The sequence below is a fragment of the Leucopleurus acutus genome (genome assembly GCF_964270905.1).
Source record: "Leucopleurus acutus genome assembly, chromosome: 12".
NCBI classification, from domain to species: domain Eukaryota; kingdom Metazoa; phylum Chordata; class Mammalia; order Artiodactyla; family Delphinidae; genus Leucopleurus; species Leucopleurus acutus.
The window spans coordinates 11619782-11639530 of record NC_139154.1 but is presented as its reverse complement, the minus strand read 5'-3'; the positions used below and the strand labels follow the sequence as shown (position 1 = coordinate 11639530).

Genomic DNA, 19749 nt, shown 5'->3' with positions numbered 1-19749 from the left:
TAACTATTTGACAATAGAAAGTTTAGCTAAGTGATGACCTATCACATGCAATGTGAGGCTAAGAATTCTGTCATGTGAGGAGATGCTTACACTGTCACACAAAAAGTGCAGGATACTAATTTTTTTTGTTGTTGTTGTACGCGGGCCTCTCACTGTTGTGGCCTCTCCCGTTGCGGAGCACAGGCTCCGGACGCGCAGGCTCAGCGGCCATGGCTCACGGGCCCAGCCGCTCCGTGGCATGTGGGATCCTCCCGGACCGGGACACAAACCCGTGTACCCTGCATCGGCAGGCGGACTCTCAACCACTGCGCCACCAGGGAAGCCCACTATTTTTTTTTTAATTGAAGTGTAGTTGATTTAGAGTGTTGTGTTAATTACTGCTGTACAGCAAGGTGACACAGTTAAGGATACTAAATATTATGTATAATACAATCAATTGTATAAAAGGTATAGAATAAACTGAAAGAAAATATACTCAATATATACCCACATGTTGTTAAAAGCAGTTATAACTCGAGTGTTGAAATTATGAGCAATTTAAAACTTCTTTTGTATAAAATTTTCTGTTTTCTAGGTATAGTATGAGTGCTACTCTTATCTGGGTGAAGAAAAGCTTTAGTGTGCCTTTCTTTCTGATTCCTTTTCTGCTTTCCCATTTCCCTCTCTCCTCCCTCCTCTAACCCTCCCTCCCTTCTTCCCAATTTCAGACTCCTAGGTCTTTAGCATAAGCCTAATAATTTAAATTAGACCATATGACCGAAGTCAGTTACGCTACTTGGTAGTAGCGTACCTCGTGTACAGCATGGTGGTGAAGATCTCGGGCTCTGGTATTGAACTGTTTGGGTTCACACACTTTGTGGGGACACTTTGGTTTACTAAGCTATGTGACCATAAGCAAATTATTTAACTTCTTTCCCCCTCATTTTCTTGTTCTTTAAAATAGATTTAACAGTAGTTACTACTTTAGGATGTTGAGAGGATTAAATGAGAACAGAAGCGAACTCTTTAGCAGGGTACATAGTCAGCACTCAGAAAATAATGTTACTGGCTTAGTTTTGCTATGCAAACTTATTTAAACCTTAATCATCAAAAGCAAAGACAAACATCCTAGCAAGTCTTTGTAAGCGTCTTGTCAACAGGTGACCCTTGAATACGTTGAGAGGGGACTGAATAAACAAAGTTCTTATTTAACATAAAATGTTAAATATAACATTAATATAATGTTATATTTAATAACATTAAATGTTATTAAACATTAATGTTATATTTAATAACATTAACAATGTTAATAATATAATTATTAATATAATATAATGGGGCCCATACAGTGTTCCCCAATTTGTAGACTGGTGAGTCTATTAGAATGAGTGGCTCAATCTTCTCTAAATACCAAGAACACTTTAATAAAAACATTCCAGAATCAATGGAAACTCTTAGAGGAAGGTCTCTTAGCAACAGGTAACCTGGGCTCATCCCGAATGCCTTTAGAACACTAAAAGCCATCAGCAGGTGTTTGTGAGCCGATCAGACCCTGGGATCTTGGTTTGGATGAGTTATACTGAGACAGAACGTGTGAAGCCTCAGCCTGGGGCATGGCAAACCTGAGAGGTGTTTCCATAACGCCCCCTCGCCTCCCCTCCGAAGGTTCTTCCTCCAGCTGATTGAAAGCCATTTAGCAACACCCAGTGGTGTGGATAGGTCCTCACTGTATGGCTTTAGAACCCAGGGGCTCATCTTGAGTTTCCTCACTTAGACTGAAATTTGTGGACATGCCCTTGGATATGTTTGCTTCTGTCAACTCACATCACCAGCAGAGGGCTGGGGAGGGTGGGAACACAGCATGGCTCAGAGGGTCCTGTCCCAAGATAGAAGAGGCTGGTCTACAGATCCTTGGGGAGCTGACCTCCAGGAGAGGCTGGAGGAGGTGTCTCTGACAGGAAGGGGGGGATGTGGAGAGAAGAGAGGAGAGGGGGGGATTTTACAAAGAGGGAGCTGCCCCCCTCCCCATATGGTTAAGGTGCCTTGACAGGGACAGAGTAACCCAGGGAGGAAGGGGTGTGGAAGGAGGGTGTGTGGCAGGCAGGCTCACACGTGGTGGCCTGTGGGAAGCAAGGTGACAAGACTCCCATGCTCTTCGCCACTCAGAATGAGGAGGAGAAAGAAGGGGATTGGGGCTGCATAGTGTCATTTGATGACTTGAGACCTGCAATGTGTTATCTCCAGAGAATTGAAAATTTCCTGCTGAAGACCTCATGATCAGACAGGTCCTGCCTGTCTGCATTTCAGCCAGAGGGAGACAGGGAACATTCCAGCAAAGGCAGTATCCTATACACTGATTACTGGGGCAGCTGTCAAAGGTGATATGTCTGTGTCCATACTTGGGTGAATGAGAGGGAAAATGCCACAGTGCTGTCAGGAGGCTTGTAGAGGGTGGCTGGTCCCAATTCTCACCTGGAAAGGTGCCAGAATCCCCGCCTTTCCCCCTCTGACCTAGCTCTCCAGTGCCAAGGGCAATTCACTGCTTTGTAAAATTCCTTGAGTCTGAATTGTCCCCAAAGATGTTCCAGTTAACCCTTCTCTTGCGATGTGTGCCTGAAATCAGCTTGGGAAACCCAGCACGCTCTCCCCTCCTTGGGGAGAAGCAGAGCACACTTTAGTGTGTCAAGACTTGGCAGAGTTTCATAAAGATAAAAATCTGTTTGATTTTGTGTAGCCTTCATTTCCCCTCCTTTTCCCACAATAACTTCCATTAACATCCCATGGACCTCATGAATCCATTAGCTGGCAGATGCCACCCTGATGGTTGGAAAAGACCTGTGTGTACTGTGTCCAGTCCTGTCCAGTCCTTGATGTAATTGGAACCTGGTGGTTCATGTGTCTGTCTGTGTGTCCCTCCCTGCCCCACCTCCCCAGGTCCTCACAAGCCAGCTCTTTGGGACCCTCACCTCTTGATCACTCTCATGGGAGAGTTCCAGGTTGTCGGTGTCCCTCTTAAGGCATTTCCCCAGGTGTCATCTGCTGGGGGCTGACTTGGGCAGGACTGTCCTCCTTTTCTTTGGACACGGTCCAGGGACTTGCATTCCCTTTTTTATTTTATTTTTATTTTTTTTTTGCTGTACACAGGCCTTCCACTGCTGTGGCCTCTCCCGTTGCGGAGCACAGGCTCCGGACGCACAGGCTCAGCAGCCATGGCTCACGGGCCCAGCTGCTCCGTGGCATGTGGGATCTTCCCGGACCGGGGCACGAACCTGCGTCCCCTGCATTGGCAGGCCGACTCTCAACCACTGCGCCACCAGGGAAGCCGTGCATTCCCTTTTGTAGCGGCAGGGTCCATTCCTTATATAACGAACACAGGTGAGGCTATTGCCAACCATGGACAAAAGAAATAAAACGGCAGCTAATGATTGCTGTGTCAGAGGACTTAAAAGAGACCTATATTTTCTCTCCTCAGGTCATCTTTGCTTTAAACCAGCCCCTCCTGCAGCAGGAGAGCCTGTGAGCGGGCAGCCTTCAGATCCCCTATACAACAGAGGACCTCATCAAACACTATAACTGCGGGGACCTCAGTTCCATCATCTGCAGCCATGACAGCTCCCAGGTGAGAGCCCTTATCCCCTGCTCAGCTCAGGGTGCATTTAAGTGCAAGAATAAGGATGTTACCTGCCGACACTGGGACATCCTGTGTACAGAGGATCGAGGTCACGAAGGGCTCTAAAAATACAATTGGGCATATGAAGGTGTTGAGTGGGATGCTGCAGCTAACAAAAGCATTCTTTAGGAAACTTAAGAACTGAGAGGGGGACTTCCCTGGTGGCTCAGTGGTTAAGAATCCTCCTGCCAATGGAGGGGACACAGGTTTGAGCCCTGGTCCGGGAAGATCCCACATGCTGTGGAGCAACTAAGCCCGTGCGCCACAACTACTGAGCCCGCATGCCACACTACTGAAGCCCTCGCGCCTAGAGCCCATGTTCCACAACAAGAGAAGCCACCGCAATGAGAAGCCCGTGCACCTCAATGAAGAGTAGCCCCTGCTTGCTGCAACTAGAGAAAGCCCGCGTGCAGCAATGAAGACCCAACGCAGCCGTAAATAAATAAATAAATTTATTTAAAAAAACAAAAAAAGAACTGAGAGGGGCATTGATGAGAGTTAATTCCCAGACGAAGTCAAAGGATGAAGCTTCAAGGGACTTGGCGGCAGGCCCCATGGCTTAGGCAGCAGGCAGCACGAACCAGCCTTCAGAGAGGAGAAGGGTCTGAGTCTGAAAGCCTCCTTGCTGGCTTAGGTAACTTTTGAGAAATGATGGAGCAGAGCTTTGGCTGTAGCTTCTGGTGAGTTCCAGAAACATGTGAGCACGATTCAATGGGGAGTGTTCCTGGTATTCTTACGGAGGGGCACATAAGAAGCTGGGGAGGCTGCCAGCATTTCCGGTCATGGATTCCATCCTGCAGTACTGTAGTGAGTGTGGCCGAACTGGTGCAGTCAGTGTAGACACAGGCCAGGCCTTACCTGGGGGCCACCTAGGGGAAGAAAGTGGCCAGCCAGGGCTCAGAGGATGGCAGCCTCCCTACAGGAGGGAGGTAGGATGGATATCTGTTATGCTTCGATCAACAAGCTTCCCGTGGGACAAACCCTGGCTTCCTTCCCTTCCGCACTAAGATCACGTGGAAGTGGCGAGTCCAGCTGAGCTTCTGACATGGGGGAGTGTTTTGTCTTGCCCACCTTCAGGACACTGGAAAAGAGAGAGGAGGGAGCTGGTGGGTGTGAGTGATGCTGTCCAGGTCTGTTAGATCCGGGGACCCTGTCATAGGAAATGGGAGTGAGTATAAGAGGTGAAAAAGGAATGTCCCAGGGAGAGGGACTCACCCTGCAAATATCAAAAGATAAAAGGAACTTTCCAGAAAGTCTACAGAGGGAGGAAGTAAAACCAAGGCAGAGCAAGCAAGAGGAAGTGGAAAAGAAGAAATACACTAAAAAAGGCATGGCAGAGTTTGGTGGTGATCATTCTTACGTACACCCTGGGTGGGGGAAGGGGGGAGAAGGGTCAAGGTCACTCGGGAAATTAAAATTTGAGGCGGCAGATAACAGTTAATCTTTTCACTTTGGGTTGGGAGGTGCTTGGGAGTTAGTTATACGGGCAGATGGCACGGCTGACAGAGCTGTTTGGGGACAGCTGCCTTACGCGTTCCTCTCCTGTGGCTCCTCCACGCCTGTCCTGTTCACGGGGCCCCTGCGGGTGCTGTGGGGTATGGGGAATGTGCCTGCCGTTGTGGAATGAGGGCCAGGCGCGTGGCCGAGTGGTGCAGGTTGTAGGGCATGTCTGGCATTTAGAAGGTGGAGCAGGACGGCAGGGGGAGGTCACCTTGCACATTTGGGGCTGCCTGCGTGGAGAGGCTGCTGGTGGAAAGGCACTGCTGTGCGGAAGAGAAGAGATTTTGGGAAATGGAGGGAAGGATCTTACATAAATGACATAATTTAAAAAAAGACGACAAAGGAGAAGATGAAGGCTCTTGACTTGAAAATGAAAGAATATCATTTCAAGGAAATAACAGGAGAGCTGTTATCCAGAAAATGGAAATTGATGTCTATATTACAGCGTGTGAGGATTTTCAAAAGGTCTTTCGAAGGGTACTGGAAGTAGGAGAAGGAGGAGGGTATATCTCCTACTCTGTATTTGACTAGGGTAATTTTTTTTTTTCTTTTTTTTGCGGTACGCGGGCCTCTCACTGTTGTGGCCTCTCCCGTGGCGGAGCACAGGCTCCGGACGCGCAGGCTCAGCGGCCATGGCTCACGGGCCCAGCCGCTCCGCCTCATGTGGGATTCTCCCAAACCGGGGCACGAACCCGTGGTCCGCTGCATCCGCAGGCGGACTCCCAACCACTGCGCCACCAGGGAAGCCCTGACTACGGTAATTTTTAACCTTGTTAAATTCCAGGGAGCAGGAGAGGGGGTGGTGGGGCGAGGCCGAGGTTTGGGGCTGGGGAGAGAACCAATGCAACGTGTCAGCCTCGCCTACAGCTACTGTGTTGCAAAAACCACTCCTGATTGTCACAGTTTTGGTGTATTAGCACCCTGTTGTTAGCCAAAATACTGAAACTGGCTAAGATGTGCGCTAGAATCAGGTGAAATATTCACCAGTAGGGCAAAGAACAGTGGAGAGAGCGAGAGGGAGAAATGGGAATTGGAGAAATAATGAAAATGTAAAGATAAGGAATTTATAAAACAGATGAATGTCTATAGAAGTTCGATGTATTTGTTAATTGAATCATAATGATTGATTCTAAAGTATGTAATTGTATAAAATTATTTTTATGAAAAAATCTTGTGTGAATCAAACAAGTTAAAACTATGGATGTGCTGTGGAAGCATCCCAAGTGTCCACTGACAGATGAATAGATAAAGAAGATGTGGTGTGTACACACACACACACACACACACACAATGGAATATTACTTGGCCATAAAAAAGAATGAAATAATGCCATTTCCAGCAACATGGCTGGACCTAGAGATTATCATACTAAGTGAAGTAAGCCAGACAGAGAAGGATGAATATATGATATCATTTATATGTGAAATCTAAAAAAATAATACCAATGAACTTATTTACAAAACAGAAACAGACTCAGAGACATAGAAAACAAATTTATGCTTACCAAAGGGAAAAGAGGGAAGGGAGGGATAAATTAGGAGTTTGGGATTAACAGATACAAACTACTAAACATAATACAGAGAAACAACAATGATTTATGGTATAGCACAAGGAATTGTATTCAAGATCTTGTAATAACCTATATTGGAAAAAACTATATGTATAACTGAATCACTTTGCTGTATACCTGAAACTAACACAATGTTGTAAATCAACTATACTTCAATTAAAAATAAAACACAAGTGTGACGTGCTATGCACAGAAATGGTTTCCTTATAGAAACACGTGGCAACAAACAGAATCTTTTTTTTTTTTTTTTTTTTGGCTGCCCGTGTGGCTTACGGGATCTTAGTTCCCCAACCAGGGACCGAACCTGTGCCCCCTTCAGTGGAAGCCAGGAGTCCTAACCACTGGACCGCCAGGGAATTCCCCAAACAGACTCATTTAGATGGAACAGAAATACCGTTTGACGTAGCCTAAGAGTTCTTTCAGGGCACTTCATTTAATATTTTCTCACTTGGGTTACAGAGAATGATATTACTGTCTGGAAAAATAGCCGGCAGGAGGCTCCCAGAATCGTGTGTCACTTTTTACCTTTTTCTTGACAGCGTCTTGACCCTCTGGCCTGGGTGATTTGATGCTCAAATTAAGCAGCTTTGTTCATAACTCTGTTGCCCTTAATTGTTTTCTCTTTATTTTGGCGGAGGTTCCCAATTTTATTAATGCCACGCTACCACCTGCGGAGCGCATCGCTGCTCAGGAGATCGACAGCTACTTCCGCTGGGAGCTTATCTACAAGCGGAACAAGAGAATGGGGAAGCGGGTGAAGGCCCTTTTGGAGGAGTTCCCTGACAAAGGCTTTTTCTTTGCCTTTGGAGCCGGTGAGTTGCAGGCTACCTCTGATTAGACCCAGGGCTCTGCTGCTTCTCCCGAGGAGGGGGTGTTGAGGTGGGGCCCTGCTACGCAGTGAGAGGAGTGACACCTTCTTTGACTTTTTGATGATGTCAGAGTATCCGTCGTGGTTGAAACTTTGGTGCCTGTGACACTAGCTCTCCCTCCACGTGGGGCTCCTGATACACTCCGCAGCCAGGGAGGCATTTCTCCCTCTTCTGAACTCAGCACTTAATCCCAACTTCTTACTGGCACCTTTCTGTTTTTTAACTTCCCTTAAAATTCGTCTGTTTTCTCTCTCCTCCCTGACTGTGAGCGTCCTACGTCTAAGGCTGGGGGCTGATACATCAGCTATATTAACCATGAGTAGTATACATGGAAATACACTGGGAAAATTATTTCCTTTTGTGGGATTTTTGAAATAAATTCTCTTATCTTCTTGAGTGATTTTAACATATCTTTGCAGCCTCCAGAATTAAGGACAGAAATGCTGGAGGCTGGGTAGTGTGCAGAAGTGTGTATTTGCTGGTCTAGGTTTCTTTTCAATTCTTCCACTAGCTTCATAAACTTGAACAAGTCACCCCGCTTAGTTTTTTTTTTCTTACCAGTAAAATGCGGGGATTGGAGAGAAGCACTTCCGGAATAGCAGAATGAGTGATCCAGTGTAATTTCCTGATCTCACGATCCTTAGCTTACTTACATCTGCAAAACACCTACCCCCCTTTTTTGCCATGTGCGATAACATTCACAGGTTCTAAGGATTGGGATCTGGATATATTTTGGGGAACCGTTATTTAGCTTACCACAACATCTGAAACTCAATTAATGTAATATCCCATATTAATGGAATAAAAGACAAGAATCACACGATATCTCAATGGATGCAGAAAAGCATTTGACAAAATGGAACTCTTTCATGATAAAAACACTCATCAGACTAGGAATGGAAGGGGACTTTAACAACCTGTTAAAAAAGTTGCTATGAAAAACCCATAGTTGACATCATCTTTTTTATGGCCAAGTAATATTCCATTATAATATATATATATATATATATATATATATATATACCACATCTTCTTTATCCATTCATCAACTTGACATCTTTTCATAGTTGACATCATGAAAGACTGAATGCTTTCCCCCTAAGATGAGGAACAAGACACGGATGTCTGCTCTCACCACTTCTCTTCGACATTGTGCTGAAGGTTCTAGCCAGGGTAATTAGACAAGGAAAAGAAATAAAAGGCATTCACATTGGAAAGGAGGAAGTAAACCATCTCTTTTTTCATCATCTTGTGGATAGAAAATCCTAAGTAATCCACAAAAAACGCCTATTAGAACTAATAACCGAGTTCAGGATACAAGGTCAGTATACAAAAACCAGTTGTATTTCTATACCCTAGCAATGAATAATGTGGAAATGCAACTAAGAAGCCAGTTCCACTATATTCAATATCTTGTAATAACCTATAATGGAAAAGAATCAGAAAAGAATATATACGTACATATATTTACACATACATACACATTTATAGATACATGTATAAAATTGAATCACTTTGCTGTACACCTGAAACTAACACAACATTGTGAATCAACTATACTTCAAGAAAAGAAATAAGTTAAAACAAAAGAAACCAGTTCCATTTACAACAGCATAAAAAACACTAAGGACTCAATTTAGTGAAGAGCAGATGCAAAATAAAAACTAAAAACATCATGGAAAGGAATTAAAGAAGACCTAAGTAAATAGAAAGACATTTCATGTTTGTGGATTGGAAGACATAATAAATAGTGTTAAGATGACAACGTTCCCCAGATTGAGCTACACATTCAGTGCAAGCCCTATCAAAATCTCAGCTCCCGAAAATGCTTTAAAATTAGTGGTGAGGGTTGCACCACTTTGTGAATGTTCCCCAAATCACTGAATCGTACACTTGAAAAGAATGAATGTTATGTTATGTGAATGATATTCCAATAAAGCTGGTGTAGAAAAGAGTAAGGGGTCAGGTTCCTGTGCCTTGTTTGTTGAAAAATTCTATCATGAAACAAATCGCAGTGTCGGCCTTGGTAGCCCTGGGTGGGTCTGGGAGTGGCTTCCTCCTCCGTGAGTCCCGTGTTCCGTAGTTGGATTGTGGACTGTGCTGTGTGGCGCTGTGCCCATGTCCGGCCTGTGTCAATGAATGGCTTTCAGCTGTCAGCCCTCACCCTGCAGGCACCCCGATGGGGGTCAGGCCCCAGAGGGGCAAGGAGAGGCTTTGAGAGGACGTCAGCCTGCCAGGTGGGTTGGACCTGGGCAGTTTGGAGGGCCAGCCCTCCAGATGGAGACTGTGCTGGACAGATGGCACAGGTGACACTGGGACACCTGGGCTTGCCTGATTCTCAGTCATGGTTCTTCATACGGCTGCAGCTCTGGATAGAAACCTCACAGCCCCTGGGCACTCTGGGTATCAGGAGTGTCCTGCATAGCCACCAGGGTGCAGTTATCTTTGTGGGGCTGTTTTCTCCACCTCATGAGTCTGTTTCTTCTGGTGCCTTCTGAAGGCTGAGTTGACCAGAGGGAACCACAGAAATTCAGAAATTGCTCCCAAACTCTTAGCCTTGGCAGTGAGAAATTTAAAATGCTGTGTGGTTAGCACACTTTTGATTGTAAAGTGAGGATCTCCCCAAACTGAAAGCTCCAGAGGTTTAAACTGCCACAGCGACGTCTGTCATGGGGATCTGCAGATGAAATTTAAAGATGAGAAATGGAGCTCACCTTTGGAGTAGAAGGAAATTGAAGTCACACAGAATAGCTTGGTCCTTAATGATAAAGATTGCTAATAGGCGCTGTTCATTCGCTCGACAAATCCTGTTTTCATTCCTAATTGGTTGAGAGCATGGACGCTGGAGCCAGACCACCTGGGCACCACCTGTGCCTCTTCGTCATCTGTAAAATGGGGGTAATAATACACCTACCTTATAGGGTTGTTGTTGGGGGGAGGCTGAATGATGTGTAAAGCACTGAGAACAGTGCCCTGCACCTCGTAATGCTCAGGAAATGTTAACTATCTTTATTATTGTGATTACTCCCTGTCACATGGACTTGGTAACGGCTGGGAGAGTGGAAGCTGTCGCCGCAACACTCTGCAAGCTCCGTCTCCTCCCCCGGCCCCGAGTCCAGGCACACTCTATACATGAGTTTGCTGTGCTTCTGCACCAGGGCTAATCTGGGTCTTGCCAACGTCCCTTTCATCTGAGTCAGTTGCCCTTCATCAGTCTTGGGGTCCTAAACTCTACGTTTGGACCCAAGAATGCAGTAGAGCCCAGTACCTTCTGCCCCAAACACCACCCTCGGACTCCCCAGGCTCCCAGAGGCTGCTCTAAGTTCCCTCTGCTTCTTAGTGCTGTGGCGTCAGGACAAGGGAGAGTTTGGATGGACCTTAATTTGCTTTCCTGGTCTCTGCCTCTTGAGTATTCGGTTGTCCACATTGCATAGACTCTGGGGCCAAGCTGCCTGGGTTTAGATTCTGTTCTGCTGCTTCTTTTGTGTGTGAAGTCCTGAGCCTCCTTTACCTGTTTTCCATTTTCAAATGGAGATAATAACAATGCTTCTGTTCTGCTGGATCAGAGGATGGAGCGCTGCAATTTAATTAGCCATTTAGGACATTAACGTGCCAACTGTCACAGAAAGGGGCATTGTGACCCCAGAGGATCATGTCAACTCTGAGCATCAAAACCTGAAATGAAAGAAGATGAATCCCAGGATCTACCCTCTTAAAATACTTATTTTACGATGCCACTGTAAGCTTATCTGTTTGATCTTTGCTGCTTTTTATTGAAAAAGAAAAAAGTGAAATAAAATTCAGGTTGAGGTTTCCAGCTCCGGTGGCTTCTGCTAAAAGGAGGGTTTTATTGTGCATTTTTAAGTAGACATAGGACAGAAGGGGCCTGGGGTCTCAGAGGTGCTTGGCTTACATAAACGAGAATGGTCAGGACTGTCAGCTCTGGATCCGGAGGTGGAAGGTTGGGACTTGGTGTCCTCTTAGCTGTGTGACTCGAGGCAGCTCACCGCATGGTTCCGATCCTGAGTCCTTATCTCTGAAACGCGGCTTACCCTGGCAGAGCTGTTGAGAGGCCCCCTTGCAGAAGCTTTCTGAACTGAGTACCCCAGTAGGCCTGGTTAGAAGGGACGGGGTTGGCAGGGTTATTTCTTGGTTCTGGGGTGTGTGTTTGGGGGTCACGAGAGCTGCCACATTTCTGAATTTTCTCACTGCAGGGCATTTCATGGGCAACAACACAGTTCTTGATGTTCTGTGGCGCGAAGGCTATGAGGTAGAACACGCCCCCGCTGGACGACCCATCAACAAGTAACCTTCCTGTGCTTCTATCCCGGTCAGGGAGCAGTTAGGGGAGCTGAGAGCCGCACAGGGCTGCTTGGGCGCCAGGGTGGGCTGTGTCCTGAGAGGCTCCAAGGGCCCCAGCACGGACACCAGGCGGCCACTCGGTCCCCAGCTCAGCTGGCGTCCCCTCGTGGCTGGGACTGTGTCAGACTTGGGTTGGCCGGCCAGGCACTTTGGGCAGTAGAGGCCACACTGGCCTTTCCTCAGCAGTGCTTGGGGCAGAAAGGAAGGTAAGGGGAGGATGCTCTTTGGTCCTGGGGCCCAGGAGGGGTGATTTGACTTAACGCTCAGTACCTTTGACCTGGGCCCTTGGGAAGTTTTAGGGAGGCAGGTGGTGGAATCAGTCCTAATGTAAGGTCAGGGGGGCTGGAGATGCTGGGAGTGTCTGTCAGACCCATCTCCGGGGCAGAAGCAAAGCCCCTTCTCTTTCTCTGAGCTGTTTCCTACCCCCAGGTCTGTTTACTTCTCATTTTTATGCAGAGTCACCCTCCTGCCCTGTGGCCCCTTCTGTAAAGAATTCAGGAGGCCAGGATCTCCCACCCTCATCAATGCTGCTGCCCCACGCTGGCCTCCCTGCTAGTCTCTGCCCCGTGTCCAGTCCTAGTGGGCACAAGGTGGCCCTTCCTACCCACTTTGTACCAGTCTGGGCTGCCCTAACAAAGTACCACAGACTGGGTGGCTTTAACAATAAAAATTTATTTTCTCATAGTTCTGGAGGCTAGACGCCAAGATCAAGGTGTCGGCAGGTTTGGTTTCTCCTGAGGCCTCTCTCTTTGGCTTGCAGGTGGCCTTTTCACTGTCCCCATGTGGCCTCTCCTTGGTGTGCGCACAACTCTGGTGTCTCTGTGTGTCCACACTTCCTCTTCTAAGCACACCAGTCAGACTGGATTAGGGTCCAACCTAAAGGCCTCATTTTAACTTAATCACCTCATTAAAAGTCTTGTCTCCAAATACAGCCACATTCTGAGGTACTGGGGGTTAGAGCTCCAGCATGTGAATTTTGAGGGAACACAGTTTAGCCCACCTTCCATTCCTCTCCCACTCCCTCCAGATCGTGGTCACCAGCGCCACCTCCTGGCAGAGCCCTCAGCTGCGGTGCGAGGACTCCAGGAGGAAAATGCATGCCCTCTGCTGAGGGGACGGAGAGGGGGTCCAGCTGTGGTGCCTGCCCAATGGCTCCCTTCTCCAGGTCTCCGGGTGCCCTCTTTCTCCTCGGAAGACCCACCTTCACCTCATGTTGTCTCAGGCCAGGTCCTCCTCTATCCCGTCACTCCAGAGGTTCCTCCTTGGGAGCCCGCTTTCCATCCCAATGAGCCATGATTCTCTGGAAAACTTGACTACATCCTGGGCTTATCTCATCCCCCACCTCTCTCCATATCTTGCACTCCGTTTATCAGTAACAGCCGTTCTTCACACAGTACTTTCTAGTTTACAAAAGCCCTCACCTAAGACTTCTTCTCATTTTCCACCTTCACCAGGCCTCTGGCTTCTTCCATTAAAATCTCTCTCAGATTTGCCCCCTTTGTTCCTAAGGTCATCGCCCTCTGGTTCCTTCTCCACCTTTCTGTGGGACTAATCTTGCAAGTGTCCCTGACTCAGAAACCTTCAGGGTTTCTTGTTGTCCTCTTCCAAAGTCCAGTTTCTTCATGACGATGCCTCGGCACCCAGACCCCACTTTTTCCCAGCACGGATCTGCCTCTGATATCAGAAAACCTTTTGTCCTCGCCGCTGCCTCTCCACCTCTGCTAATGCTCTTCCTTTCCACTGTCTGCAGTCTCCCTCCACTCTTGCCCTGACTGAGAAAGTCCTGCTGCAGATCTCCATCCATCTCTCCCTCCCATTCTCCTTCAGCTCTGGGGGGAGAGCCCAGCCCTTAGGGATTCTCTGCTTGTTTGGCGGAGAGGGTCTGTGGATCTTTCCTCACCCACTGGACTGTGTGCTCTTGGAAAGCAGGGTGGGCTGGGCCCTCTGATCACTTCTCAGCCCCTGGCCCCAGGCTGACTGTCACGGCTGGGGTTTATCACACTATCTTTGGGGTTGCCAGAGAGGGCCCCACCTGGGAGTGTGGATGGGTGTGTGTGTGTGTGTTGCTGGTTGTTCTCAGACTCCATAAATCTGCCTCTAACCCTGACACCTGCCCTTGGGGGAAGAGAGGTCAGGAGTCAATATTTAAAAAATCTCTCCGTGAGATTCTGACACACAGTGAAGGCTGAGAACCAGTCCTGTCATTTACTGGGCTGCTCACACTTCCCTGGGGAGGAAGGAACGTTTATTGATCAATTGTCAGGTGGTAACTTGGTTCACACCGACTCTCAGTTAACCCTCAACACCAGCCTGTGGGGTGGGGGTTTCTTCTCCTTTACTGATGAAGAAACCGAAGGTGACACAACTTGTCAGAGTCAGGATACAGCTCGGACTCCTCGCCTGCACAGCCCTTTTCTTTCTGCCCCTTCTTCTCCCAGTTTTAGCTTTCCAGCCCCTTCCTCTCTGTTCATGTAGTTTCCTCTGCCAGGGATCTATTCAGTGCCCCTACCCTTAATTCTATCAGAGTCTGTGAGATCCAGTGCAAAGGCCTGGGTTCACCCTCTCCCGCGATCCTGGGGAGTTTGATGTGGATGGCTGCAGCAGCTGTCCTGACTGTGTTCTGGGAGGGTAGCGTCTAAGAGTTTTCAGTGGTGCACTTCTTTCTCTACGGTGCTCCTGGGTGAGGTCATGAGAGAGCATGAGGTCCCTAAACGAGCTCCTGTTCAGGGAGAAGAAGGGGCGAGGGACTCTGGGCCCAGAGCCAGGGAGATGCCCATAGTGAAGGGGTGGGTGAGGACATAACGAGGGCACTGGCTGTGGAGGTACCTCCTTCCTTCTTCCCCTTCTCGGCAGCCATGTGATAATCCTTGAGGGATCTGGGCAGGCTGCTGTGGCTGTTGAAGAGTCTCTTTCCGAGCAGAGCCCTTATAGGGATACAGGAGGGAGGAACAGGGTTGAGGGCCACTTCAATTGTTCTAAGTAAAGAGCATTTAAACATTTTTCACTCCTCTTAAAATGCAGTAATCTTCAGTGACTTTCTAGGCAGTGGTGACCCGTTGTTAGGCAAGTGCAGTAATTATAAGCGGTTAAGAAAGAATCTTTTATTTCTTCCCCAGAGCTAGGGGATTTAGAGAGAGTACAATGAAGAGGTGTGTGAGGGAGAAACAAAGGCGTCAAACTGATCACTTTTCGAGGTGGTTTTGAGACCCCTGCCTCCCCAGCCGGCTTGAACTTTCACATTATCTGCCTTTCGTGAGGTCCCGAGCCTTAAAGGCGGAGGAAGGCATCATGCTGGGGGACCTTCCTTCAATTCCTCTTCCTTCCTCCTCTGTTTACAGAGAAAAGACCAGAAACCCGTTGTCACAGCCCGCCCCTCTGCCGTCTTGGCTCCGGAAGCGCCCGCCCCGGAAGCTCAGGTACCGGAAGCTGGGTCTGCCGGGCCCCACTGTTGCCGCTCCACCAGCCTCTGCCCAGAAGTTCCTACCTGCCGGGCGAGGCACGACGAAAGTTCCGGAAGAAGCGGAGGCAGCGGCTCCGGCAGTTCAGCGACCTGTGGGTCCGACTGGAGGAGAGGTGAGGTGGCTGGGCCGGCCTGGGCCAGCCACGAGCCCATCGCCCGGTCAGTCCTCACCCCGGAAGTGCGGGTGGGCGGCAGCCCAGGAATGCGGGTCACACTGCTTCAGGGGCGGAAGTTCAAGGCTGTGGTAGGGGGTGAGTGGCCCCACCATCACGGTGCAACCTTTCTCCTTCCTCATGGCCTGGACAGCGGTCTTCTGTCCACACTGGTGGAGGTGAATCCAGATTAAAAGTAACTGCTTCAAGCCAGGGCCGGGTCCAGGACCCCATATTTATCTCTGTTAACGAACAGATAGGGCGGTGGGCATGGGTGGGTCTGTTAAAAGTAGTATGAGGCTGGAATAAAGGTTGAGAAGAACTTGATTTCCCAGCCCTTTCTCCACCGCAGATCAGGGAGAAGCTCATAGCTTTCCAGAGCTGGAAGCACCTCTGTAGGAATGGGCTTGTTCAGCCCCTACGTTTTGCAGGGAGCATGGTGACCACAGAATGTGCACTCGCAGAGATGCCCAGTGGGTGGATCAGAGGTGGGTAGAGGAGCCAAAGATGGGGACCCAGCCTGGTTTCTGCTGGAAGAACTACACCAGAGAGGCCTGGGATCCAGGCTACAGTTCAATTTATACCAAACTTTTTGAGTTCTTCCTATGTGCCCGCTGTTGTGTTGGTGCTGTGACTTTGGGGGTGAACCAGACTGACACTGGCCCTGCCTTCATGGAGCTCACAGTCTGGGGAGGAAGCTGGATTTTGAGTTGATTATTCACAAGGGGAGTGTAGGGGGCTGCGGGGACGCGCGTGTGTGTGTTTGTGTGTTGGACATTACTACCTAACTTAGGGTGGCGGGTGTCAGGAAGGGCCTCCTGGAGGAAGTGACCTTTTGGTTGCTGCTGAGTAGAAGCCTGACAAAGTGAAGCCCAATGAACAGAGCTTCTGAGTCTGGATCAGGAGATGAAGGCATCTGATACCTGCATAGGTGCTTAATAATGAATGTTGAATGAATGTGTAAACAACTGAACAGGGAGGGGAGAGAGTTCCAGCAAGGGGAACAGTGCAAAAGTCTGATGTGGAGAGAGTGATCATGTTAAAGGAACCAAGATGGAGTAATTCTGGCTGGAGCCTGGGAGGTCAGTGGGAAGAGGGGTGAGGTAGGTCTAGAAGGTAAATTGGTTGGAATCACTGTGAGAATCTCATGCCTGAGAGAAGTAGGGTGCCACTGAAAGGTTTGAGGCAGGCATCCCGTGTGCTGTGGGGTTTGCATTTTTAAATGGACAGAAGCTGGCAGCCAGATGTGACTTGGAGAGCAGGGACAGATCCTGTTGGTGTCCATGTGCCCCATGGTGCCTGACACGGGGAGGCTCCTCAACCATCCTTCACTGATGGAGGAATACACTGACCTGTTTAGTACCTTCTCGGTCTGGGCCATTTCCTTTCAAGGTGGCCATGCAGGGATTGGGCACTTTACACCAGAGCTGAGCTGAAAGGACCAGGTGAGCCTGCGCTTGTTCTGTCTTGACCTGGGAAGGCTGCGTGGTGTTCACATGAGACCCAAGCTGGGGTAGGGGAGAGAGCCAGAGACCCGGAGAGGAATCCTCCTGGCTTGGCGGTGCCTCTCTGTGTGGTCAGGGAGGAGGGTCCCTGCTTGGCATTGCCCAGAGGCTGATAATTAGCAAGTCTGAGCAAACTAATTTTAATAATCCTTGAACCAAGAAGCAAACAGCTGGGGGAGAGTTGTTCAGTGTGCTAGTCTTCGTGCCTGTATCATTTGGTTTTGTTGTAGCAGTAGTCACGAGGGCCAAGACGTAGGAAATCTATTAACGTACTAAGATACATTCCTGTCTTTGGAGGAGAGGGGTGAGAAGGAGCTGTGCGGGCCTTTGGGGGCCTCGGAGTATCCAGTGGCTCTTGCTGTGCCCTGAGACTGTGTCTTTCTCTTTGCCTCCAAGTGCTGGGATCCCACAGCTCCAGGTCCCCGTTCTGGACAGGCGCATCTCCGCCAAGCTGCGGCTCCCTCGCCCTGGGCAGTCTCCCCACAGCCAGATGGTGGTCAGCAGTGCCTGCCTGTCTGTCTGGACACCTATGTTATGGGTGCTGGCGCTGGCTTTCCAAACAGAGACAACCCTCCTGTAATGACCAGAGAAGCCAAGACCTGACGCCTCGGACTTGAAGGACAGCCATTTTGTACTCCACACTCTGCTCCGGCCCTCATAGGCCCAACCCAGGAGAAGAGACTCCAAATTAAAAAGCCAGCGTTGGTTCTTCTTTCCCAGGGACGACTGGGTTACCCAGCAGTGCTTGGGGGAGGTGTATAGTTTTGTAACGTAATGAGCTGTATGAAAATAATTAATTGTAAGAAAATTATTAAATAATACTTTTGTGTAGATTTTTTGCCACAGTGTGTATACCAAGCAAACAGCTCTTTTTGCTCACATGCTCTGAATACTATCCCTGCTGCACTCCTGGCCCCACTCCTGGGCCTGCCTGCAGCCATGGACCCTGCCCCTTTCCTCCTTCCTGCTGCTCTTCTCCCCATCCTCTCCTGGTTCTGGATGCAACAGTCAGTAGGCTGTGGAACTTCTGTTCTGCTCCTCTCTATTCAAAGTCTGGTGACTTGTGTGGGTCCTGCACTCTGACAAGTGCTTTCATTATGTACAGTGTGTGAGGGTGTCTCATCCACATGCTGAAGACTGGTGGATAGGTAGGCTTTGTCAGGGGTGTTGTGCAAGAAAATGGGTTTCAACCTCTCCCCCCGTCCCTGTCCTGTGTGTTACTTATTATTTATATGTCTTTGTGTTTTCCAAATAAAGTCTTATGAAGAATCTATATATAAAATGATTAAAAATAGAATTTCCCTAGTTGAGTCTGAAATGGGAACTTTCAGCCCTGCCCAGCTGATACCCGCCCCCCCCCCCCCTCCTGCGGCCACCATGGTTACAGACCAGGGTCTCCCGCCTGTGACAGAGTTTCCTTTTGGTTCTCCTGGGCCTCTGAGCAGCTCATAAAAACCCAGAGGGTCTGCCCAGGACTTGGATGGGGCCAATAAGAAGTATCTGGTTTCAGGTACCTTGATTGCCTGGGCTTACAGTTCTGTGGCCTTCCCTTCCTTTTTCCAGAGACTTTCTTGTGGGTTCATTCTTGGTCACTTCCAGGGCCAAGGAGATCTTTGAGTCCCACTGAGTGATGTGATGGCACTCAGGATCCATGTTCACCACCTTGGCTCCATTCTGTGCCCCCTGTATTGCAGGGGTAGGAGGGCTAAACTTTCCGAGATTCCCTTGCTGCTATGATCGAGAGTCTTCTAATGAGATACACTTAGTGAGATTTGGAAGGTGAAAGGGGCAGAAGACCTTTTACTTCGGTCGTAGTGGCAGTTATGTGCAGGCTCCAGCAGACACAAGTATGTGCAGTGGCCAGGCTCTGCATGAGGCTGGTACAGCTTCCTGCAGTGTTCTGACCTCGGATTACAGCTGCTGCGGTGCCTAATGTCAACCCTCTGACTTCTGCAGCTGTAGCCACTCCCCTGACTTAGGAGGCACCTCTTCCCTCTGATTCCCAATAGAGGTGGTGCTCCCTGCTTCTCAGTGACTTGAGTCTACAGGACTGCTGTGGCTGACCCTGTTCTTCCTGTAAGCAGGGGGCGTGGCTTTCTCCAGAGGCCCACATCCTAGCTGGGTGGTACCTAATTTTTTGGCTCATATCCGGGCCGAGGAAGCAACAGACGCGGTTGGCAGGGCTGATGCAAAATGGTTGGCAAACCACAGCGGCTGCTCCATCTCAGCACTGCTTTTGAGGTGGCAGGGGCGCCAATGCACCTGGAGGGTGACTTGGCCAGTTTTCATACAGTTTTACCCCAAAGCGGAAAATTCCTCTGCCCTTGAGTGGGAGCGACCTGCACTATCGTGAAAGACCGCAGGCTCTTCTGAGGATTGTAATCCAGCCCCACAGCATGGGGGAATGGCGCCATGGGCCCAGATCTCATGTGCTGGGCCCTGAGCCTTAATCTGGTCTAGACATGGAAGAACCTAGGGCCACGAGACTGACGTGTACAGTGGGCCTTTCACATTAGCGTGAAGAGGAAGGAAGTCCATGCGGATGAGGAAGTGCTGAGGTCTGACTCGCCGCCCCTCCCCCCCCCCCCCCCCCCGGCCCCAGTCCCCTCCCCGCCCCGTCCCAGCCACCTCCCCACCCCCCCACCCCCTCCCAGCCACCCCCCTTACTGATGGGAAGCTGCC

The 19749-nt window shown here is 49.1% G+C and overlaps 1 protein-coding gene across 1 annotated transcript in view; it reads left to right on the top strand.

The window, feature by feature from the left end:
- Window positions 1–18120, top strand: part of TRABD2A (TraB domain containing 2A) — a 54126-nt gene extending 36006 nt beyond the window's left edge. The window contains 8 exon segments of the mRNA XM_082852454.1: window positions 3452–3496; window positions 3500–3598; window positions 7357–7531; window positions 11803–11893; window positions 15289–15320; window positions 15323–15387; window positions 15390–15523; window positions 17464–18120. Of these exon segments, the coding sequence (XP_082708580.1) occupies window positions 3452–3496; window positions 3500–3598; window positions 7357–7531; window positions 11803–11893; window positions 15289–15320; window positions 15323–15387; window positions 15390–15523; window positions 17464–17647 (825 nt within the window). The 3' untranslated portion in view covers window positions 17648–18120.
- Window positions 18121–19749: the final 1629 nt, after the last annotated feature.